Raw genomic sequence first — 26,446 nt, 5'->3', positions numbered from 1 at the left:
GACAAGTAGTAAATATAATGACCCCATACCCTCTGATACTGACCAGTAGTAAATATAATGACCCCATACCCTCTGATACTAACCAGTAGTAAATATAATGACCCCATACCCTCTGATACTGACCAGTAGTAAATATAATGACCCCATACCCTCTGATACTGACCAGTAGTAAATATAATGACCCCATACCCTCTGATACTGACCAGTAGTAAATATAATGACCCCATACCCCCTGATACTGACCAGTAGTAAATATAATGACCCCATACCCTCTGATACTGACCAGTAGTAAATATAATGACCCCATACCCTCTGATACTGACCAGTAGTAAATATAATGACCCCATACCCTCTGATACTAACCAGTAGTAAATATAATGACCCCATACCCTCTGATACTGACCAGTAGTAAATATAATGACCCCATACCCTCTGATACTGACCAGTAGTAAATATAATGACCCCATACCCTCAGATACTGACCAGTAGTAAATATAATGACCCCATACCCTCTGATACTGACCAGTAGTAAATATAATGACTCCATACCCTCTGATACTGACCAGTAGTAAATATAATGACTCCATACCCTCTGATACTGACCAGTAGTAAATATAATGACCCCATACCCTCTGATACTGACCAGTAGTAAATATAATGACCCCATACCCTCTGATACTGACCAGTAGTAAATATAATGTCCCCATACCCTCTGATACTGACTAGTAGTAAATATAATGACCCCATACCCCCTGATACTGACCAGTAGTAAATATAATGACCCCATACCCTGATACTGACCAGTAGTAAATATAATGACCCCATACCCTCTGATACTGACCAGTAGTAAATATAATGACTCCATACCCTCTGATACTGACCAGTAGTAAATATAATGACCCCATACACTCTGATACTGACCAGTAGTAAATATAATGACCCCATACCCTCTGATACTGACCAGTAGTAAATATAATGACCCCATACCCCCTGATACTGACCAGTAGTAAATATAATGACCCCATACCCTCTGATACTGACCAGTAGTAGATATAATGACCCCATACCCTCTGATACTGACCAATAGTAAATATAATGACCCCATACCCTCTGATACTGACTAGTAGTAAATATAATGACCCCATACCCTCTGATACTGACCAGTAGTAAATATAATGACCCCATACCCTCTGATACTGACTAGTAGTAAATATAATGAACCCATACCCTCTGATACTGACCAGTAGTAAATATAATGACCCCATACCCCCTGATACTGACCAGTAGTAAATATAATGACTCCATACCCTCTGATACTGACCAGTAGTAAATATAATGACCCCATACCCTCTGATACTGACCAATAGTAAATATAATGACCCCATACCCTCTAATACTTACCAGTAGTAAATATAATGACCCCATACCCTCTGATACTGACCAGTAGTACATATAATGACTCCATACCCTCTGATACTGACCAGTAGTAAATATAATGACCCCATACTCTCTGATACTGACCAGTAGTAAATATAATGACCCCATACCCTCTGATACTGACCAGTAGTAAATTCAATGACCCCATACCCTCTGATACTGACTAGTAGTAAATATAATGACCCCATACCCCCTGATACTGACCAGTAGTAAATATAATGACCCCATACCCTCTGATACTGACCAGTAGTAAATATAATGACCCCATACCCTCTGATACTGACCAGTAGTAAATATAATGTCCCCATACCCTCTGATACTGACTAGTAGTAAATATAATGACCCCATACCCCCTGATACTGACCAGTAGTAAATATAATGACCCCATACCCTGATACTGACCAGTAGTAACTATAATGACCCCATACCCTCTGATACTGACCAGTAGTAAATATAATGACCCCATACCCTCTGATACTGACCAATAGTAAATATAATGACCCCATACCCTCTAATACTTACCAGTAGTAAATATAATGACCCCATACCCTCTGATACTGACCAGTAGTACATATAATGACTCCATACCCTCTGATACTGACCAGTAGTAAATATAATGACCCCATACCCTCTGATACTGACTAGTAGTAAATATAATGACCCCATACCCTCTGATACTGACCAGTAGTACATATAATGACCCCATACCCTGATACTGACCAGTAGTAAATATAATGACCCCATACCCTCTGATACTGACGAGTAGTAAATATAATGACCCCATACCCTCTGATACTGACCAGTAGTAAATATAATGACAACACACCCTCTGATACTGACCAGTAGTAAATATAATGACCCCATACCCTCTGATACTGACCAGTAGTAATTATAATGACCCCACACCCTCTGATACTGACCAGTAGTAAATATAATGACCCCAAACCCTCTGATACTGACCAGTAGTAAATATAATGACCCCATACCCTCTGATACTGACCAGTAGTAAATATAATGACCCCATACCCTCTGATACTGACCAGTAGTAAATATAATGACCCCATACCCTCTGATACTGACCAGTAGTAAATATAATGACCCCATACCCTCTGATACTGACCAGTAGTAAATATAATGACCCCACACCCTCTGATACTGACCAGTAGTAAATATAATGACCCTATACTGATCAAAAGTGAATATAATGACCCTATACTGACCAATAGTGAATATAATGACCCTGTACTGACCAATAGTGAATATAATGACCCTATACTGACCAATAGTGAATATAATGACCCTATACTGACCAATAGTAAATATAATGACCCCATACCCTCTGATACTGACCAGTAGTAAATATAATGACCCCATACCCTCTGATACTAAACAGTAGTAAGTATAATGACTCCATACCCTGATACTGACCAGTAGTAAATATAATGACCCCATACCCTCTGATACTGACCAGTAGTAAATATAATGACCCCATACCCTGATACTAACCAGTAGTAAATATAATGACCCCATACCCTCTGATACTGACCAGTAGTAAATATAATGACCCCATACCCTGATACTGACCAGTAGTAAATATAATGACCCCATACCCTCTGATACTGACCAGTAGTACATATAATGACCCCATACCCTCTGATACTGACCAGTAGTAAATATAATGACCCCATACCCCCTGATACTGACCAGTAGTAAATATAATGACTCCATACCCTCTGATACTGACCAGTAGTAAATATAATGACTCCATACCCTCTGATACTGACCAGTAGTAAATATAATGACCCCATACCCTCTGATACTGACCAGTAGTAAATATAATGACCCCATATCCTGACACTGACCAGTAGTAAATACACTGCTCAAAAAAATAAAGGGAACACTTAAACAACACAATGTAACTCCAAGTCAATCACACTTCTGTGAAATCAAACTGTCCACTTAGGAAGCAACACTGATTGACAATACATTTCACATGCTGTTGTGCAAATGGAATAGACAAAAGGTGGAAATTATAGGCAATTAGCAAGACACCCCCCAAAACAGGAGTGATTCTGCAGGTGGTGACCACAGACCACTTCTCAGTTCCTATGATTCCTGGCTGATGTTTTGGTCACTTTTGAATGCTGGCGGTGCTCTCACTCTAGTGGTAGCATGAGACGGAGTCTACAACCCACACAAGTGGCTCAGGTAGTGCAGTTCATCCAGGATGGCACATCAATGCGAACTGTGGCAAAAAGGTTTGCTGTGTCTGTCAGCGTAGTGTCCAGAGCATGCAGGCACTACCAGGAGACAGGCCAGTACATCAGGAGATGTGGAGGAGGCCGTAGGAGGGCAACAACCCAGCAGCAGGACCGCTACCTCCGCCTTTGTGCAAGGAGGTGCACTGCCAGCGCCATGCAAAATGACCTCCAGCAGGCCACAAATGTGCATGTGTCAGCATATGGTCTCACAAGGGGTCTGAGGATCTCATCTTGGTACCTAATGGCAGTCAGGCTACCTCTGGCGAGCACATGGAGGGCTGTGCGGCCCCACAAAGAAATGCCACCCCACACCATGACTGACCCATCGCCAAACCGGTCATGCTGGAGGATGTTGCAGGCAGCAGAACGTTCTCCACGGCGTCTCCAGACTCTGTCACGTCTGTCACATGTGCTCATGTGCTTTGTGTGAACCTGCTTTCATCTGTGAAGAGCACAGGGCGCCAGTGGCGAATTTTCCAATCTTGGTGTTCTCTGGCAAATGCCAAACGTCCTGCACGGTGTTGGGCTGTAAGCACAACCCCCAACTTTGGACCTCATACCAACTGTGGCCCTCATACCACCCTCATGGAGTCTGTTTCTGACCGTTTGAGCAGACACAAGCACATTTGTGGCCTGCTGGAGGTCATTTTGCAGGGCGCTGGCAGTGCACCTCCTTGCACAAAGGCGGAGGTAGCGGTCCTGCTGCTGGGTTGTTGCCCTCCTACGGCCTCCTCCACGACTCCTGATGTACTGGCCTGTTTCCTGGTAGCGCCTGCATGCTCTGGACACTACGCTGACAGACACAGCAAACCTTTTTTCCACAGTTCGCATTGATGTGCCATCCTGGATGAACTGCACTACCTGAGCCACTTGTGTGGGATGTAGACTCCGTCTCATGCTACCACTAGAGTGAGAACACCGCCAGCATTCAAAAGTGACCAAAACATCAGCCAGGAAGCATAGGAACTGAGAAGTGGTCTGTGGTCACCACCTGCAGAATCACTCCTGTTTTGGGGGGTGTCTTGCTAATTGCCTATAATTTCCACCTTTTGTCTATTCCATTTGCACAACAGCATGTGAAATGTATTGTCAATCAGTGTTGCTTCCTAAGTGGACAGTTTGATTTCACAGAAGTGTGATTGACTTGGAGTTACATTGTGTTGTTTAAGTGTTCCCTTTATTTTTTTGAGCAGTGGATAATGACCCCATACCCTCTGATACTGACCAGTAGTAAATATAATGACCCCATATCCTGACACTGACCAGTAGTAAATATAATGACTCCATACCCTGATACTAACCAGTAGTAAATATAATACCCCATACCCTCTGATACTGATCAGTAGTAAATATAATGACCCCATACCCTCTGATACTGACCAGTAGTAAATATAATGACCCCATACCCTCTGATACTGACCAATAGTAAATATAATGACCCCATATCCTGATACTAGCCAGTAGTAAATTTAATGACCCCATACCCTCTGATACTGACCAGTAGCAAATATAATGACCCCATACCCTGACACTGACCAGTAGTGAATATAATGACCCCATACCCTCTGATACTAACCAGTACTAAATATAATGACCCCATACCCTCTGATACTGACCAATAGTAAATATAATGACCCCATACCCTCTGATACTGACCAGTAGTAAATATAATGACCCCATACCCTCTGATACTGACCAGTAGTACATATAATGACCCCATATCCTGATACTGACCAGTAGTAAATATAATGACCCCATACCCTCTGATACTGACCAGTAGTAAATATAATGACCCCATACCCTCTGATACTGACCAGTAGTAAATATAATGACCCCATACCCTCTGATACTGACCAATAGTAAATATAATGACCCCATATCCTGATACTAGCCAGTAGTAAATTTAATGACCCCATACCCTCTGATACTGACCAGTAGCAAATATAATGACCCCATACCCTGACACTGACCAGTAGTAAATATAATGACCCCATACCCTCTGATACTAAGCAGTACTAAATATAATGACCCCATACCCTCTGATACTGACCAATAGTAAATATAATGACCCCATACCCTCTGATACTGACCAGTAGTAAATATAATGACCCCATACCCTCTGATACTGACCAGTAGTAAATATAATGACCCCATACCCTCTGATACTGACCAGTAGTAAATATAATGACCCCATACCCTCTGATACTAACCAGTAGTAAATATAATGACCCCGTATCCTGATACTGACCAGTAGTAAATATAATGACCCCATACCCTGATACTGACCAATAGTAAATATAATGACCCCATACCCTCTGTTACTAACCAGTAGTAAATATAATGACACCATACCCTCTGATACTGACTAGTAGTAAATATAATGACCCCATATCCTCTGATACTGACCAGTAGTAAATATAATGACCCGATACCCTGATACTGACCAGTAGTAAATATAATGACTCCATATCCTGATACTAGCCAGTAGTAAATTTAATGACCCCATACCCTCTGATACTGACCAGTAGTAAATATAATGACCCCATACCCTTTGATACTGACCAGTAGTAAATATAATGACCCCATACCCTCTGATACTGACCAGTAGTAAATATAATGACCCCATACCCTCTGATACTGACCAGTAGTAAATATAATGACCCCATACCCTCTGATACTGACCAGTAGTAAATATAATGACCCCATACCCTCTGATACTGACCAGTAGTAAATATAATGACCCCATACCCTCTGATACTGACCGGTAGTAAATATAATGACCCCATACCCTCTGATACTAACCAGTAGTAAATATAATGACCCCATACCCTCTGATACTGACCAGTAGTAAATATAATGACCCCGTACCCTCTGATACTGACCAGTAGTAAATATAATGACCCCATACCCTCAGATACTGACCAGTAGTAAATATAATGACCCCATACCCTCTGATACTGACCAGTAGTAAATATAATGACTCCATACCCTCTGATACTGACCAGTAGTAAATATAATGACTCCATACCCTCTGATACTGACCAGTAGTAAATATAATGACCCCATACCCTCTGATACTGACCAGTAGTAAATATAATGACCCCATATCCTGACACTGACCAGTAGTAAATATAATGACCCCATACCCTCTGATACTGACCAGTAGTAAATATAATGACCCCATACCCTCTGATACTGACCAGTAGTAAATATAATGACCCCATACCCTCTGATACTGACCAATAGTAAATATAATGACCCCATATCCTGATACTAGCCAGTAGTAAATTTAATGACCCCATACCCTCTGATACTGACCAGTAGTAAATATAATGACCCCATATCCTCTGATACTGACCAGTAGTAAATATAATGACCCCATACCCTCTGATACTAACCAGTAGTAAATATAATGACCCCATACCCTGATACTGACCAGTAGTAAATATAATGACCCCATACCCTCTGATACTGACCAGTAGTAAATATAATGACCCCATATCCTCTGATACTGACCAGTAGTAAATATAATGACCCCATACCCTGATACTGACCAGTAGTAAATATAATGACCCCATACCCTGATACTGACCAGTAGGAAATATAATGACCCCATACCCTCTGATACTGACCAGTAGTAAATATAATGACCCCATACCCTCTGATACTGACCAGTAGTAAATATAATGACCCCATACCCTGATACTGACCAGTAGTAAATATAATGACCCCATACCCTCTGATACTGACCAGTAGTAAATATAATGACCCCATACCCTGATACTGACCAGTAGTAAATATAATGACCCCATACCCTCTGATACTGACCAGTAGTAAATATAATGACCCCATATCCTGATACTAACCAGTAGTAAATATAATGACCCCATACCCTCTGATACTGACCAGTAGTAAATATAATGACCCCATACCCTCTGATACTGACCAGTAGTAAATATAATGACCCCATACCCTCTGATACTGACCAGTAGTAAATATAATGACCCCATACCTTCTGATACTGACCAGTAGTAAATATAATGACCCCATACCCTCTGATACTGACCAGCAGTAAATATGATGACCCCATACCCCCTGATACTGACCAGTAGTAAATATAATGACTCCATACCCTCTGATACTGACCAATAGTAAATATAATGACCCCATACCCTCTGATACTTACCAGTAGTAAATATAATGACCCCATACCCTCTGATACTGACCAGTAGTACATATAATGACTCCATACCCTCTGATACTGACCAGTAGTAAATATAATGACCCCATACCCTCTGATACTGACCAGTAGGAAATATAATGACCCCATACCCTCTGATACTGACCAGTAGTAAATTTAATGACCCCATACCCTCTGATACTGACTAGTAGTAAATATAATGACCCCATACCCCCTGATACTGACCAGTAGTAAATATAATGACCCCATACCCTCTGATACTGACCAGTAGTAAATATAATGACCCCATACCCTCTGATACTGACCAGTAGTAAATATAATGTCCCCATACCCTCTGATACTGACTAGTAGTAAATATAATGACCCCATACCCCCTGATACTGACCAGTAGTAAATATAATGACCCCATACCCTCTGATACTGACCAGTAGTAAATATAATGACCCCATACCCTCTAATACTTACCAGTAGTAAATATAATGACCCCATACCCCCTGATGCTGACCAGTAGTAAATATAATGACCCCATACCCTCTGATACTGACCAGTAGTAAATATAATGACTCCATACCCTCTGATACTGACCAGTAGTAAATATAATGACCCCATACACTCTGATACTGACCAGTAATAAATATAATGACCCCATACCCTCTGATACTGACCAGTAGTAAATATAATGACCCCATACCCCCTGATACTGACCAGTAGTAAATATAATGACCCCATACCCTCTGATACTGACCAGTAGTAGATATAATGACCCCATACCCTCTGATACTGACCAATAGTAAATATAATGACCCCATACCCCCTGATACTGACTAGTAGTAAATATAATGACCCCATACCCTCTGATACTGACCAGTAGTAAATATAATGACCCCATACCCTCTGATACTGACCAATAGTAAATATAATGACCCCATACTCTCTGATACTGACCAGTAGTAAATATAATGACCCCATACCCTCTGATACTGACTAGTAGTAAATATAATGACCCCACACCCTCTGATACTGACCAGTAGTAAATATAATGACCCCATACCCTCTGATACTGACTAGTAGTAAATATAATGACCCCATACCCTCTGATACTGACCAGTAGTAAATATAATGACCCCATACCCCCTGATACTGACCAGTAGTAAATATAATGACTCCATACCCTCTGATACTGACCAATAGTAAATATAATGACCCCATACCCTCTAATACTTACCAGTAGTAAATATAATGACCCCATACCCTCTGATACTGACCAGTAGTACATATAATGACTCCATACCCTCTGATACTGACCAGTAGTAAATATAATGACCCCATACCCTCTGATACTGACTAGTAGTAAATATAATGACCCCATACCCCCTGATACTGACCAGTAGTAAATATAATGACCCCATACCCTCTGATACTGACCAGTAGTAAATATAATGACCCCATACCCTCTGATACTGACCAGTAGTAAATATAATGTCCCCATACCCTCTGATACTGACTAGTAGTAAATATAATGACCCCATACCCCCTGATACTGACCAGTAGTAAATATAATGACCCCATACCCTGATACTGACCAGTAGTAAATATAATGACCCCATACCCTCTGATACTGACCAGTTGTAAATATAATGACCCCATACCCTCTGATACTGACCAGTAGTAAATATAATGACCCCATATCCTCTGATACTGACCAGTAGTAAATATAATGACCCCATACCCTGATACTGACCAGTAGTAAATATAATGACCCCATACCCTGATACTGACCAGTAGGAAATATAATGACCCCATACCCTCTGATACTGACCAGTAGTAAATATAATGACCCCATACCCTCTGATACTGACCAGTAGTAAATATAATGACCCCATACCCTGATACTGACCAGTAGTAAATATAATGACCCCATACCCTCTGATACTGACCAGTAGTAAATATAATGACCCCATACCCTGATACTGACCAGTAGTAAATATAATGACCCCATACCCTCTGATACTGACCAGTAGTAAATATAATGACCCCATATCCTGATACTAACCAGTAGTAAATATAATGACCCCATACCCTCTGATACTGACCAGTAGTAAATATAATGACCCCATACCCTCTGATACTGACCAGTAGTAAATATAATGACCCCATACCCTCTGATACTGACCAGTAGTAAATATAATGACCCCATACCTTCTGATACTGACCAGTAGTAAATATAATGACCCCATACCCTCTGATACTGACCAGCAGTAAATATGATGACCCCATACCCCCTGATACTGACCAGTAGTAAATATAATGACTCCATACCCTCTGATACTGACCAATAGTAAATATAATGACCCCATACCCTCTGATACTTACCAGTAGTAAATATAATGACCCCATACCCTCTGATACTGACCAGTAGTACATATAATGACTCCATACCCTCTGATACTGACCAGTAGTAAATATAATGACCCCATACCCTCTGATACTGACCAGTAGGAAATATAATGACCCCATACCCTCTGATACTGACCAGTAGTAAATTTAATGACCCCATACACTCTGATACTGACTAGTAGTAAATATAATGACCCCATACCCCCTGATACTGACCAGTAGTAAATATAATGACCCCATACCCTCTGATACTGACCAGTAGTAAATATAATGACCCCATACCCTCTGATACTGACCAGTAGTAAATATAATGTCCCCATACCCTCTGATACTGACTAGTAGTAAATATAATGACCCCATACCCCCTGATACTGACCAGTAGTAAATATAATGACCCCATACCCTCTGATACTGACCAGTAGTAAATATAATGACCCCATACCCTCTAATACTTACCAGTAGTAAATATAATGACCCCATACCCCCTGATGCTGACCAGTAGTAAATATAATGACCCCATACCCTCTGATACTGACCAGTAGTAAATATAATGACTCCATACCCTCTGATACTGACCAGTAGTAAATATAATGACCCCATACACTCTGATACTGACCAGTAATAAATATAATGACCCCATACCCTCTGATACTGACCAGTAGTAAATATAATGACCCCATACCCCCTGATACTGACCAGTAGTAAATATAATGACCCCATACCCTCTGATACTGACCAGTAGTAGATATAATGACCCCATACCCTCTGATACTGACCAATAGTAAATATAATGACCCCATACCCCCTGATACTGACTAGTAGTAAATATAATGACCCCATACCCTCTGATACTGACCAGTAGTAAATATAATGACCCCATACCCTCTGATACTGACCAATAGTAAATATAATGACCCCATACTCTCTGATACTGACCAGTAGTAAATATAATGACCCCATACCCTCTGATACTGACTAGTAGTAAATATAATGACCCCACACCCTCTGATACTGACCAGTAGTAAATATAATGACCCCATACCCTCTGATACTGACTAGTAGTAAATATAATGACCCCATACCCTCTGATACTGACCAGTAGTAAATATAATGACCCCATACCCCCTGATACTGACCAGTAGTAAATATAATGACTCCATACCCTCTGATACTGACCAATAGTAAATATAATGACCCCATACCCTCTAATACTTACCAGTAGTAAATATAATGACCCCATACCCTCTGATACTGACCAGTAGTACATATAATGACTCCATACCCTCTGATACTGACCAGTAGTAAATATAATGACCCCATACCCTCTGATACTGACTAGTAGTAAATATAATGACCCCATACCCCCTGATACTGACCAGTAGTAAATATAATGACCCCATACCCTCTGATACTGACCAGTAGTAAATATAATGACCCCATACCCTCTGATACTGACCAGTAGTAAATATAATGTCCCCATACCCTCTGATACTGACTAGTAGTAAATATAATGACCCCATACCCCCTGATACTGACCAGTAGTAAATATAATGACCCCATACCCTGATACTGACCAGTAGTAAATATAATGACCCCATACCCTCTGATACTGACCAGTAGTAAATATAATGACTCCATACCCTCTGATACTGACCAGTAGTAAATATAATGACCCCATACACTCTGATACTGACCAGTAGTAAATATAATGACCCCATACCCTCTGATACTGACCAGTAGTAAATATAATGACCCCATACCCCCTGATACTGACCAGTAGTAAATATAATGACCCCATACCCTCTGATACTGACCAGTAGTAGATATAATGACCCCATACCCTCTGATACTGACCAATAGTAAATATAATGACCCCATACCCCCTGATACTGACTAGTAGTAAATATAATGACTCCATACCCTCTGATACTGACCAGTAGTAAATATAATGACCCCATACCCTCTGATACTGACCAGTAGTAAATATAATGACCCCATACACTCTGATACTGACCAGTAGTAAATATAATGACCCCATACCCTCTGATACTGACCAGTAGTAAATATAATGACCCCATACCCCCTGATACTGACCAGTAGTAAATATAATGACCCCATACCCTCTGATACTGACCAGTAGTAGATATAATGACCCCATACCCTCTGATACTGACCAATAGTAAATATAATGACCCCATACCCCCTGATACTGACTAGTAGTAAATATAATGACCCCATACCCTCTGATACTGACCAGTAGTAAATATAATGACCCCATACCCTCTGATACTGACCAATAGTAAATATAATGACCCCATACTCTCTGATACTGACCAGTAGTAAATATAATGACCCCATACCCTCTGATACTGACTAGTAGTAAATATAATGACCCCACACCCTCTGATACTGACCAGTAGTAAATATAATGACCCCATACCCTCTGATACTGACTAGTAGTAAATATAATGACCCCATACCCTCTGATACTGACCAGTAGTAAATATAATGACCCCATACCCCCTGATACTGACCAGTAGTAAATATAATGACTCCATACCCTCTGATACTGACCAATAGTAAATATAATGACCCCATACCCTCTAATACTTACCAGTAGTAAATATAATGACCCCATACCCTCTGATACTGACCAGTAGTACATATAATGACCCCATACCCTCTGATACTGACCAGTAGTAAATATAATGACCCCATACCCTCTGATACTGACTAGTAGTAAATATAATGACCCCATACCCCCTGATACTGACCAGTAGTAAATATAATGACCCCATACCCTCTGATACTGACCAGTAGTAAATATAATGACCCCATACCCTCTGATACTGACCAGTAGTAAATATAATGTCCCCATACCCTCTGATACTGACTAGTAGTAAATATAATGACCCCATACCCCCTGATACTGACCAGTAGTAAATATAATGACCCCATACCCTGATACTGACCAGTAGTAAATATAATGACCCCATACCCTCTGATACTGACCAGTAGTAAATATAATGACTCCATACCCTCTGATACTGACCAGTAGTAAATATAATGACCCCATACACTCTGATACTGACCAGTAGTAAATATAATGACCCCATACCCTCTGATACTGACCAGTAGTAAATATAATGACCCCATACCCCCTGATACTGACCAGTAGTAAATATAATGACCCCATACCCTCTGATACTGACCAGTAGTAGATATAATGACCCCATACCCTCTGATACTGACCAATAGTAAATATAATGACCCCATACCCCCTGATACTGACTAGTAGTAAATATAATGACTCCATACCCTCTGATACTGACCAGTAGTAAATATAATGACCCCATACCCTCTGATACTGACCAATAGTAAATATAATGACCCCATACCCTCTGATACTGACCAGTAGTAAATATAATGACCCCATACCCTCTGATTCTGACTAGTAGTAAATATAATGACCCCATACCCTCTGATACTGACCAGTAGTAAATATAATGACCCCATACCCTCTGATACTGACCAATAGTAAATATAATGACCCCATACCCTCTGATACTGACCAGTAGTAAATATAATGACCCCATACCCTCTGATACTGACTAGTAGTAAATATAATGACCCCATACCCTGACACTGACCAGTATCATGTGACCAGTAGAGATGTCCATCTTGGACTGGGCGGGCTCCTCGCTCCAGGAGGGCGTACTGCTGTGTGAGGAGGGGCTGTGTTGAGGGCCGTCACTGAACTGGGACGACACACTGCTCACCCTGGAGGTGTCTGTCCCCCTCCGTCCCCCCGCTCCCACACCCACCGCCTCCTGACGGCTGAGCGACGTCTTGGCTGCCATGTGCTGCCTGCAGAGCTCCTGGAAAGTCGACAGAAAGATATTCCGGTTAACAAGATGCAAACAAGAAGCTAATCACTTTCATCAGCCACATTTATAATTCTATCATCGCAACTCGTGATAAATTGAATAGAGACGTTAACGGTAAAATGTCACACAAGCGACTAACAACTGTGTATGGAGATGTATGCTCAATACAAAAATGATAACCAACTCATCGTGGCTTTGCCACAATATCAGAAGAGGCAATTACTTAAAAAAGAAATTAAAGAATTAGTCTGCCTGCCACCCGTTAAAAACATAAATGGCTTAGAATGATTAGGAGTCTGCACAGGGCTGACTGTTCTATTGATTCTGTTTCTTCGTGGCAGAGTCTGCACAGGGCTGACTGTTCTATTGATTCCGTTTCTTCATGGCAGAGTCTGCACAGGGCTGACTGTTCTATTGATTCTGTTTCTTCATGGCAGAGTCTGCACAGGGCTGACTGTTCTATTTATTCTGTTTCTTCGTTGGCAGAGTCTGCACAGGGCTGACTGTTCTATTGATTCTGTTTCTTCGTGGCAGAGTCTGCACAGGGCTGACTGTTCTATTTATTCTGTTTCTTCGTTGGCAGAGTCTGCACAGGGCTGACTGTTCTATTGATTCTGTTTCTTCGTGGCAGAGTCTGCACAGGGCTGACTGTTCTATTGATGCTATATCTTTGTGGGAGAGTCTTGAAGTCAACATTTTTTGACAGCAATGCAGCATAAAATTCATGTCAGTTGAGAACATGGCTTTAATGTCCCAATACCTTAACATTGGTCCTTTCATCCTTTCAGCCCTTTCTATCCTTTCATTTCAATTTACGCTTTTATATCAAAAACTTGCTACAAAAATAATGCTCAATATGTGGGGCACTGAACAGTCAGCCCTGTGCAGACTCTGCCACGAAGAAACAGAATCAATAGAACAGTCAGCCCTGTGCAGACTCTGCCACGAAGAAACAGAATTTCTGTTTCTGTTCTGGGATTGATTTTCACGTCTCCTTCCTGAGCGGTATGATGGCTGCATGGTTCCATGGTGTCTATACTTGCGTACTATTGTTTGTACAGATTTGTACATTTTTCTGACGTCTTGGCTGATTTCTTTTGATTTTCCCATGATGTCAAGCAAAGAGGCACTGAGTTTGAAGGTAGGCATTAGCCTATCAGAAGCTTTTAAAGCCATGACATAATTTTCTGGAATTTTCCAAGCTGTTTAAAGGCACACTCAAATTAGTGTATGTAAACTTCTGACCCACTGGAATTGTGATACAGTGAATTAAAAGTGAAACAATCTGTCTGTATACAATTGTTGGAAAAATTACTTGTATCATGCACAAAGTAGATGTCCAAACCTACTTGCCAAAACTATAGTTTGTTTAACAAGAAATTTGTGGAGTGGTTGAAAAACGAGTTTTAATGACTTCAACCTAAGTGTATGTAAACTTCCGACTTCAACTGTATAAGGCTCTAGCCTCGCCTACCCGGTAGTCAAAGTGTGCCAGGTTCCAAATGGCACCCTATTCCCTATCTAGTGCACTACTTTTGACCAGCCCAAATGGCACAATATTCCCTATCTAGTGCACTACTTTTGACACAGGCCCATAGCGCTCTGGTTTAAAAAGAAGTGAACTACATGGGGATTAGGGAGTGGTTTGGGACACACTGGATGTGTCTCCTTTCCTCTACCTGGTAGTCAAAGTGTGTCTCCGGTCCTCCCTCGGGTCCGAGGCCCAGTTTCCCTGAGGCCGGCTGCTGGGCGTGGTGTCTGAGACAGGCGATGGTCAGCGCTACCACCACCACCCCGCCCACACACGCCATGGACACCAGCGTCAGTACCAGCCCACTGGAGCCCTCCCTCACCCGCGTGGCATGGTGCAGCCCATGACCCTCGCTCCTCTGTAGGGAGAGAAATAGAGAGGAGAGAAAAATAGAAAGGTCGAGAGAGAGTAGGAGGAAGAGGAAGAGAGAGACGGAAAGGAGAGAGAGAGAGTATGAGGAAGAGGAAGAGAGAGACAGGGAGGAGAGAGAGTAGGAGGAAGAGGAAGACAGAGACAGAGAAGAGAGAGAGAGAGTAGGAGGAAGAGGAAGACAGAGACAGAGAGGAGAGAGAGAGAGTAGGAGGAAGAGGAAGACAGAGACAGAGAGGAGAGAGAGAGTAGGAGGAAGAGGAAGACAGAGACAGAGAGGAGAGAGAGAGAGTAGGAGGAAGAGGAAGAGAGAGAGAGTAGGAGGAAGAGGAAGAGAGAGACAGAGAGGAGAGAGAGAGTAGGAGGAAGAGGAAGACAGAGAGAGAGGAGAGAGAGAGTAGGAGGAAGAGGAAGACAGAGACAGAGAGGAGAGAGAGAGAGTAGGAGGAAGAGAGAGACAGAGAGGAGAGAGAGAGAATGAGGAAGAGAGAGACAGAGAGGAGAGAGAGAGTAGGAGGAAGAGGAAGAGAGAGACAGAGATGGAAGAGAGAAATAGAAAGGAGAGAGAGTATGAGGAAGAGGAAGTGAGAGAGAAAGGAAGGAGAAAGTAGGGAAAAGGTGATCATTATTTATGTCAACAAAGATACTTGTTTGTTCATAGAGATGTTGTTAAGAAGTTAGTTGTCTTCAGAGAGTTGACTATAATGATGTCTGTCTCTTCTCGTAATGATAGAGCAGGACCAGAAAGATGAGAGAGAGAGCTGTGAACTACCAGGTGTGAAACAGGGAAGGGACTCAGGACGTATGCAAATTTGGTAGAGCAGACCTAACTCATTCTATTAAATGAATCAAAACAGGATATTTTACATTCTGCTAGAAATTCAATAGGAAATATCCTCCTGTGTGCTACCTATATCCCCACACTAGAGCTAAGGATGATGTTAAAGAGTTTAAATATTTTATTTAACCAGGCGAGTCATTTAAGTACACATTCTTATTTTACAATGACGGCCCACCCCGGGCCCACCCCGGCCTACCCCCGGCCAAACCCAGACGACGCTGGGCCAATTGTGCGCCGCCCTATGGGACTCCCAATCACGGCTGGTTGTGATACAGGACCGAACCAGGGTCTGTAGTGACGCCTCTAGCACTGAGATGCAGTGCCTTAGACAGCTGCGACCACTCGGGAGACCAGAAGTACTACCAATTGGAATTTGTGGTTTGTATATTTTATAATTTTATTTAGGATATCATCAACACCACATGCCTTTTTGGGTTAGAGGGTTTGTATTTTGTCCTGTAGTTTATTCAAATCAAATCAAACTTTATTAGTCACATGCGTCAAATACAACAGGTGTAGACCTTACAGTGAAATGCTTAATTACGAGCCCCTAACCAACAATGCAGAGTTAAAAAAAAACTAAAACGAATAAGAATAAGAAATAAAAGTAACAAGTAATTAAAGAGCAGCAGTAAAATAACAATAGTGAGACTATATACAGGAGGTACCGGTACAGAGTCAACGTGGAGGCTATATACAGGAGGTACCGGTACAGAGTCAACGTGGAGGCTATATACAGGGGGTACCGGTACAGAGTCAATGTGGAGGCTATATACAGGGGGGTACCGGTACAGAGTCAATGTGGAGGCTATATACAGGGGGGTACCGGTACAGAGTCAATGTGGAGGCTATATACAGGGGTACCGGTACAGAGTCAATGTGGAGGCTATATACAGGGGGTACCGGTACAGAGTCAATGTGGAGGCTATATACAGGGGGGTACCGGTACAGAGTCAATGTGGAGGCTATATACAGGGGGTACCGGTACAGAGTCAATGTGGAGGCTATATACAGGGGTACCGGTACAGAGTCAACGTGGAGGCTTTATACAGGGGGTACCGGTACAGAGTCAATGTGGAGGCTATATACAGGGGGGTACCGGTACAGAGTCAATGTGGAGGCTATACACAGGGGGGTACCGGTATAGAGTCAATGTGGAGGCTATATACAGGGGGGTACCGGTACAGAGTCAATGTGGAGGCTATATACAGGGGGGTACCGGTACAGAGTCAATGTGGAGGCTATATACAGGGGTACCGGTACAGAGTCAATGTGGAGGCTATATACAGGGGGTACCGGTACAGAGTCAATGTGGAGGCTATATACAGGGGGGTACCGGTACAGAGTCAATGTGGAGGCTATATACAGGGGGTACCGGTGCAGAGTCAATGTGGAGACTATATACAGGGGGGTACCGGTACAGAGTCAATGTGGAGGCTATATACAGGGGGGTACAGGTACAGAGTCAATGTGGAGGCCGGTACAGAGTCAATGTGGAGGCTATATACAGGGGGTACCTGTACAGAGTCAATGTGGAGGCTATATACAGGGGGTACCGGTACAGAGTCAATGTGGAGGCTATATACAGGGGTACTGTTAATGAGTCAATGTGGAGGCTATATACAGGGGGTAACGGTACAGAGTCAATGTGGAGGCTATCTACAGGGGGTACCGGTACAGAGTCAATGTGGAGGCTATATACAGGGTGTTACGGTACAGAGTCAATGTGGAGGTTATATACAGGGAGTACCGGTACAGAGTCAATGGGAGGCTATATACAGGGGGTACCGGTACAGAGTCAATGTGGAGGCTATATACAGGGTGTTACGGTACAGAGTCAATGTGGAGGCTATATTCAGGGGGGTACTGGTACAAATCCAATTTTGATACACTCCCATATCTATTGGGTGAAATTCCACAGTGTTCCATCACAGCAACAAGATTTGTGACCTGTTGCCACTAGAAAAGGGCAACCAGTGAAGAACAAACACCATTGTAAATACAACCCATATTTATGTTTATTTATTTTACATTTACATTTACATTTGAGTCATTTAGCAGACGCTCTTATCCAGAGCGACTTACAGTAGAGTGTATACATTTTATTACATTTTTTTATTACATTTTTTACATTTTGTAAATGACATTTGAAATGTCTTTATTCTTTTGGAACTTTTGTGATTAATGTTTACTGTTCATTATTTGATTGCTTATTTCACTTTTGTTTATTGTCTATTTCTCTTGCTTTGGCAATGTTATTAACATATATCACATTTGGGGCGACAGGTAGCCTTGTGGTTAGAGGTTTGGACTAGTATCCGAAAGGTTAATGGATCGAATCCCCGAGCTAACAAGGTAAAACAATCTGTCGTTCTGCCCCCTGAACAAGGCAGTTAACCCACTGTTCCTAGACCAGTTAACCACACTGTTCCTAGACCAGTTAACCCACTGTTCCTAGACCAGTTAACCCACTGTTCCTAGACCAGTTAACCACACTGTTCCTAGACCAGTTAACCACACTGTTCCTAGACCAGTTAACCCACTGTTCCTAGGCCAGTTAACCCACTGTTCCTAGACCAGTTAACCACACTGTTCCTAGACCAGTTAACCACACTGTTCCTAGACCAGTTAACCCACTGTTCCTAGACCAGTTAACCACACTGTTCCTAGACCAGTTAACCCACTGTTCCTAGACCAGTTAACCCACTGTTCCTAGACCAGTTAACCCACTGTTCCTAGACCAGTTAACCCACTGTTCCTAGACCAGTTAACCCACTGTTCCTAGACCAGTTAACCCACTGTTCCTAGACCAGTTAACCACACTGTTCCTAGACCAGTTAACCACACTGTTCCTAGACCAGTTAACCCACTGTTCCTAGGCCAGTTAACCCACTGTTCCTAGACCAGTTAACCCACTGTTCCTAGACCAGTTAACCCACTGTTCCTAGACCAGTTAACCCACTGTTCCTAGACCAGTTAACCACACTGTTCCTAGACCAGTTAACCCACTGTTCCTAGACCAGTTAACCCACTGTTCCTAGACCAGTTAACCCACTGTTCCTAGACCAGTTAACCACACTGTTCCTAGACCAGTTAACCCACTGTTCCTAGACCAGTTAACCCACTGTTCCTAGACCAGTTAACCCACTGTTCCTAGACCAGTTAACCCACTAGACCAGTTAACCCACTAGACCAGTTAACTCACTGTTCCTAGACCAGTTAACCCACTGTTCCTAGACCAGTTAACCCACTGTTCCTAGACCAGTTAACCCACTGTTCCTAGACCAGTTAACCCACTGTTCCTAGACCAGTTAACCACACTGTTCCTAGACCAGTTAACCCACTGTTCCTAGACCAGTTAACCCACTGTTCCTAGACCAGTTAACCCACTGTTCCTAGACCAGTTAACCCACTGTTCCTAGACCAGTTAACCCACTAGACCAGTTAACCCACTAGACCAGTTAACTCACTGTTCCTAGACCAGTTAACCCACTGTTCCTAGACCAGTTAACCCACTGTTCCTAGACCAGTTAACCCACTGTTCCTAGACCAGTTAACCCACTGTTCCTAGACCAGTTAACCACACTGTTCCTAGACCAGTTAACCCACTGTTCCTAGGCCAGTTAACCCACTGTTCCTAGACCAGTTAACCCACTGTTCCTAGACCAGTTAACCCACTGTTCCTAGACCAGTTAACCCACTGTTCCTAGACCAGTTAACCACACTGTTCCTAGACCAGTTAACCCACTGTTCCTAGACCAGTTAACCCACTGTTCCTAGACCAGTTAACCCACTGTTCCTAGACCAGTTAACCACACTGTTCCTAGACCAGTTAACCCACTGTTCCTAGACCAGTTAACCCACTGTTCCTAGACCAGTTAACCCACTGTTCCTAGACCAGTTAACCCACTAGACCAGTTAACCCACTAGACCAGTTAACTCACTGTTCCTAGACCAGTTAACCCACTGTTCCTAGACCAGTTAACCCACTGTTCCTAGACCAGTTAACCCACTGTTCCTAGACCAGTTAACCCACTGTTCCTAGACCAGTTAACCACACTGTTCCTAGACCAGTTAACCCACTGTTCCTAGACCAGTTAACCCACTGTTCCTAGACCAGTTAACCCACTGTTCCTAGACCAGTTAACCCACTGTTCCTAGACCAGTTAACCCACTAGACCAGTTAACCCACTAGACCAGTTAACTCACTGTTCCTAGACCAGTTAACCCACTGTTCCTAGACCAGTTAACCCACTGTTCCTAGACCAGTTAACCCACTGTTCCTAGACCAGTTAACCCACTGTTCCTAGACCAGTTAACCCACTGTTCTTAGGCCGTCATTGTAAATAAGAATTTGTTCTTAACTGACTTGCCTCATTAAAGAAAGGTTCATTTTATTTGTAAATAAATAAAGCCCATTGAATTCAGAGAGAGGTAGAGAGATACAATAAAGGTGGCTGTAAAAATGTAAAATGAAGTGGGAGAGAATGATGAAAAGAGAGCCCAGGGGTGATATCGCCCCCCCCTCCCGCCTGTTGATGTTGCCATGACGTCTGAGATTCTCAGTGGGGGAGGACAGAGCCAGGTGCTGTCATGGCAACAGAGAAACGCTCGGTGTAATGAGTTATCATCATGGGGAGAAGAGAGGTGGCGCTCTAGTGCTCCAACCTACACCCCCCTGGACATTCAACTAAAAGATTTCCCTCTCCAGTCTTCACTCCTATCTTCCTCTGAGACTCTCTCTCACTCTCTCCATCTCAGCCCTTTCCCTCTCCAGTCTTCACTCATTTCTCCTATCTTCCTCTGAGACTCTCTCCATCTCAGCCCTTTCCCTCTCCAGTCTTCACTCATTTCTTCCTCTGAGACTCTCTCTCACTCTCTCCATCTCAGCCCTTTCCCTCTCCAGTCTTCACTCATTTCTTCCTCTGAGACTCTCTCCATCTCAGCCCTTTCCCTCTCCAGTCTTCACTCCTATCTTCCTCTGAGACTCTCTCTCACTCTCTCCATCTCAGCCCTTTCCCTCTCCAGTCTTCACTCATTTCTCCTATCTTCCTCTGAGACTCTCTCTCTCACTCTCTCAATCTCAGCCCTTTCCCACCTCCGGTCTTCACTCCTATCTTCCTCTGAGACTCTCTCTCCCTCTCTCCATCTCAGCCCTTTCCCTCTCCTCCTTTCTCTCTCTCCTTGGAATGATCCTGGGGAGGGGGGCAGTCTTTGAGTGAACTATGAGACAGAGGGGACGGGGGAATTGGGGTTCAGACTGGGGCTCCTCACACATTCTTAGTTAAAATGACGGCCTAGGAACAGTGGGTTAACTGGTCTAGGAACAGTGGGTTAACTGGTCTAGGAACAGTGGGTTAACTGGTCTAGGAACAGTGGGTTAACTGGTCTAGGAACAGTGGGTTAACTGGTCTAGGAACAGTGGGTTAACTGGTCTAGGAACAGTGGGTTAACTGGTCTAGGAACAGTGGGTTAACTGGTCTAGGAACAGTGGGTTAACTGGTCTAGGAACAGTGGGTTAACTGGTCTAGGAACAGTGGTTTAACTGGTCTAGGAACAGTGGGTTAACTGGTCTAGGAACAGTGTGGTTAACTGCCTTGTTCAGGGGCAGAACGACAGATTTTTTACCTTGTCAGCTAAGGGATTTGATCTAGCAACTTTTCGGTTACTAGTCCAACGCTCTAACCACTAGACTAACTGCCGCTCCGGGGCAGGGAAAATGAGCTGGTTGTGGACAAGAGGACAAATTCCCCCTACGGCCAGACTGGAGCAGCCTGACAAACATGGAGCCTAGCTGGGTACAGGGAGGGATGAGGGGTGAGGAGAGGGAGTGAGGGGGTGAGGAGAGGGAGTGAGGGGGTGAGGAGAGGGATGAGGGGTGAGGAGAGGGATGAGGGATGAGGAGAGGGAGTGAGGGGGTGAAGAGAGGGATGAGGGGTGAGGAGAGGGAGTGAGGGGGTGAGGAGAGGGATGAGGGGTGAGGAGAGGGATGAGGGGTGAGGAGAGGGAGTGAGGGGGTGAGGAGAGGGATGAGGGGTGAGGAGAGGGAGTGAGGGGGTGAGGAGAGGGATGAGGGGTGAGGAGAGGGAAGAGGGGTGAGGAGAGGGATGAGGGGTGAGGAGAGGGGTGAGGAGAGGGATGAGGGGGTGAGGAGAGGGATGAGGGGTGAGGAGAGGGAGTGAGGGGGTGAGGAGGGGTAAGGATCGAGGGGACGAGGATGTTAGGAGGCCAAGATTTGAGGGTGTTAGGAGAGGAAGTAGGAGTTAGGAGAGGAAGTAGGAGTTAGGAGCTGTAGAGGCAACGGAGAGATGGGATAAGGTTCTGAGTGGAAGGGACTTAAGAATTAGCAATGGAATTTAAAGAACAAATTACTTTTTTAACATTTGATTTCTTACCCCAGTAAACACAGTCAGTAACACAGCAGTATAACATGTCTTACCCTAGTAAACACACAATAAAACAATTGATTATAATCAATACATTTTTAGAAAGTAAAAGTGACCCAAATGGGGAAGAATGGTGAGCTGTTAGACGCAGGGCCAGTAGCACATTACATCATCGCCTCTTCAATCACAGGGCTGCACTGACCCTGTTACCACAGCAACCAACCACCTGTCACCGCAGTAACCACCCACCTGTCACCACAGCAACCCCCACCTGTCACCACAGCAACCACCCACCTGTCACCACAACAACCACCCACCTGTCACCACAACAACCACCCACCTGTCACCACAGCAACCACCCACCTGTCAACACAACAACCCCCACCTGTCAACACAACAACCCCCACCTGTCACCACAGCAACCACCCACCTGACACCATAGTAACCACCCACCTGTCACCACAACAACCACCCACCTGTCACCACAACAACCACCCACCTGTCACCACAGCAACCACCCACCTATCACCACAGCAACCACCCACCTGACACCACAACAACCACCCACCTGTCACCACAGCAACCACCCACCTGTCACCACAGCAACCACCCACCTGTCACCACAGCAACCACTCACCTGACACCACAGTAACCCCCCACCTGTCACCACAGCAACTACCCACCTGTCACCACAGCAACCACCCACCTGTCACCACAGCAACCACCCACCTATCACCACAGCAACCACCCACCTGACACCACAACAACCACCCACCTATCACCACAGCAACCACCCACCTATCACCACAGCAACCCCCCACCTGTCACCACAGCAACTACCCACCTGTCACCACAACAACCACCCACCTGTCACCACAGCAACCACCCACCTATCACCACAGCAACCACCCACCTGACACCACAACAACCACCCACCTGTCACCACAGCAACCACCCACCTGTCACCACAGCAACCACCCACCTGTCACCACAGCAACCACTCACCTGACACCACAGTAACCCCCCACCTGTCACCACAGCAACCACCCACCTGTCACCACAGTAACCACCCACCTGTTACCACAACAACCACCCACCTGTCACCACAGCAACCACCCACCCACCTGTCACCACAACAACCACCCACCTATCACCACAGCAACCACCCACCTGACACCACAACAACCACCCACCTGTTACCACAACAACCACCCACCTGTCACCACAGCAACCACCCACCCACCTGTCACCACAACAACCACCCACCTGTCACCACAGTAACCACCCACCCACCTGTCACCACAGCAACCACCCACCTGTCACCACAGCAACCACCCACCTGTCACCACAACAACCACCCACCTGTCACCACAGCAACCACCCACCTGACACCACAGCAACCACCCACCTGTCACCACAGCAACCACCCACCTGTCACCACAACAACCACCCACCTGTCACCACAACAACCCCCACCTGTCACCACAGCAACCACCCACCTGTCACCATAGTAACCACCCACCTGTCACCACAACAACCCCCACCTGTCACCACAACAACCACCCACCTGTCACCACAGCAACCACCCACCTGTCACCACAGCAACCACCCACCTGTCACCACAGCAACCACCCACCTGTCACCACAGCAACCACCCACCTGTCACCACAGCAACCACCCACCTGACACCACAGAAACCACCCACCTGTCACCACAGCAACCACCCACCTGTCACCACAGCAACCCCCACCTGACACCACAGCAACCACCCACCTGTCACCACAGCAACCACCCACCTGTCACCACAGCAACCACCCACCTGTCATCACAACAACCACCCACCTGTCATCACAACAACCACCCACCTGTCACCATAGTAACCACCCACCTGTCACCATAGTAACCACCCACCTGTCACACCACTACCTGAGGAAGATACCACAGAGCACTCTCAGTACAGATGGACTGTTTAACGACTAAAAGGACTGCGACGCGTAGGGTAGAGATACTGTTGTTTCTAAACACTTTATTACTGTCTTTTGATTGACTTCTGCCGAGCTCGTATTGTAAAGTATGAACATAATAAATGTGAAGACACTATTATTAGCTTTATTGGTGGTGTTTCCTGGTCAAACTGCCATTAGGTGCATTAGGTGCATTCAGTGCATTTATGAAGGACATCTGAAAATGTCACGGCAATTTTGTTATTTCTAAAGCCAACCCCCATAATAGACAAATAAAAATGTTAGAATTAACATTGTATTGAACATCATTAAACAGTATTAAAAAATCATTAAACAGTATTTATTTATTTTTGTAAAAATTGTTTTTTTACCGTTATTTGACGAGGCAAGTCAAGTAAGAACAAATTCTTATTTTCAATGATGGCCGAGAAACAATGGGTTAACTACCTTGTTCAGGGGCAGAACGATAGATTTTTACCTTGTCTACTCGGGGATTCCTACTTACAAAGCATGTAAGTTTTCCTACTTACAAAGCACGTAGAGGTCTGTAATTTTTATCATTGGTACACTTCAACTGTGAGAGACGGAATTTAAAACAAAATACAGAAAATCACATTGTATGATTTTTAAGTAAATCATTTGCATTTTATTGCATGACATACTGTAAGTATTTGATCACCTACCAACCAGTAAGAATTCCGGCTCTCACAGACATGTTAGTTTTTCTTTAAGAAGCCCTCCTGTTCTCCACTCATTACCTGTAATAACCGCACCTGTTTGAACTAGTTACCTGTATAAAAGACACCTGTCCACACACTCAATCAAACCGACTCCAACCTATCCACAATGGCCAAGACAGAGAGCTGTGTAAGGACATCAGGGATAAAATTGTAGACCTGCACAAGGCTGGGATGGGCTACAGGACAATAGGCAAGCAGCTTGGTGAGAAGGCAACAACTGTTGGCGCAATTATTAGAAAATGGAAGAAGTTCAAGATGACGGTCAATCACCCTCGGTCTGCGGCTCCATGCAGATCTTACCTCGTGGGGCATCAATGATCATGAGGAAGGTGAGGGATCAGCCCAGAGCTACACGGCAGGACCTGGTCAATGACCTGAAGAGAGCTGGGACCACAGTCTCAAAGAAAACCATTAGTAACACACTACGCCGTC

The 26,446-nt window shown here is 43.9% G+C and overlaps 1 protein-coding gene across 2 annotated transcripts in view; it reads right to left on the bottom strand.

Moving 5' to 3' along the window:
* Positions 1-26,446, bottom strand: part of LOC129816949 (receptor-type tyrosine-protein phosphatase-like N) — a 184,874-nt gene that overhangs the window by 17,807 nt on the left and 140,621 nt on the right. The window contains exons 12-13 of one of the 2 annotated variants that reach the window (XM_055871934.1): positions 15,863-16,072; positions 13,935-14,174 (exon numbers count right to left, since the gene is read on the bottom strand). In XM_055871934.1, the coding sequence (XP_055727909.1) occupies positions 13,935-14,174; positions 15,863-16,072 (450 nt within the window). The remainder of the gene's footprint in view (positions 1-13,934; positions 14,175-15,862; positions 16,073-26,446) is intronic. The other variant, XM_055871935.1, reaches the window with a different exon arrangement.

This window comes from Salvelinus fontinalis, chromosome 19 (genome assembly GCF_029448725.1).
Source record: "Salvelinus fontinalis isolate EN_2023a chromosome 19, ASM2944872v1, whole genome shotgun sequence".
Classification (NCBI taxonomy): domain Eukaryota; kingdom Metazoa; phylum Chordata; class Actinopteri; order Salmoniformes; family Salmonidae; genus Salvelinus; species Salvelinus fontinalis.
Note: the sequence above shows the minus strand (reverse complement) of the source record. Positions and strands in the feature narration are given on the sequence as shown.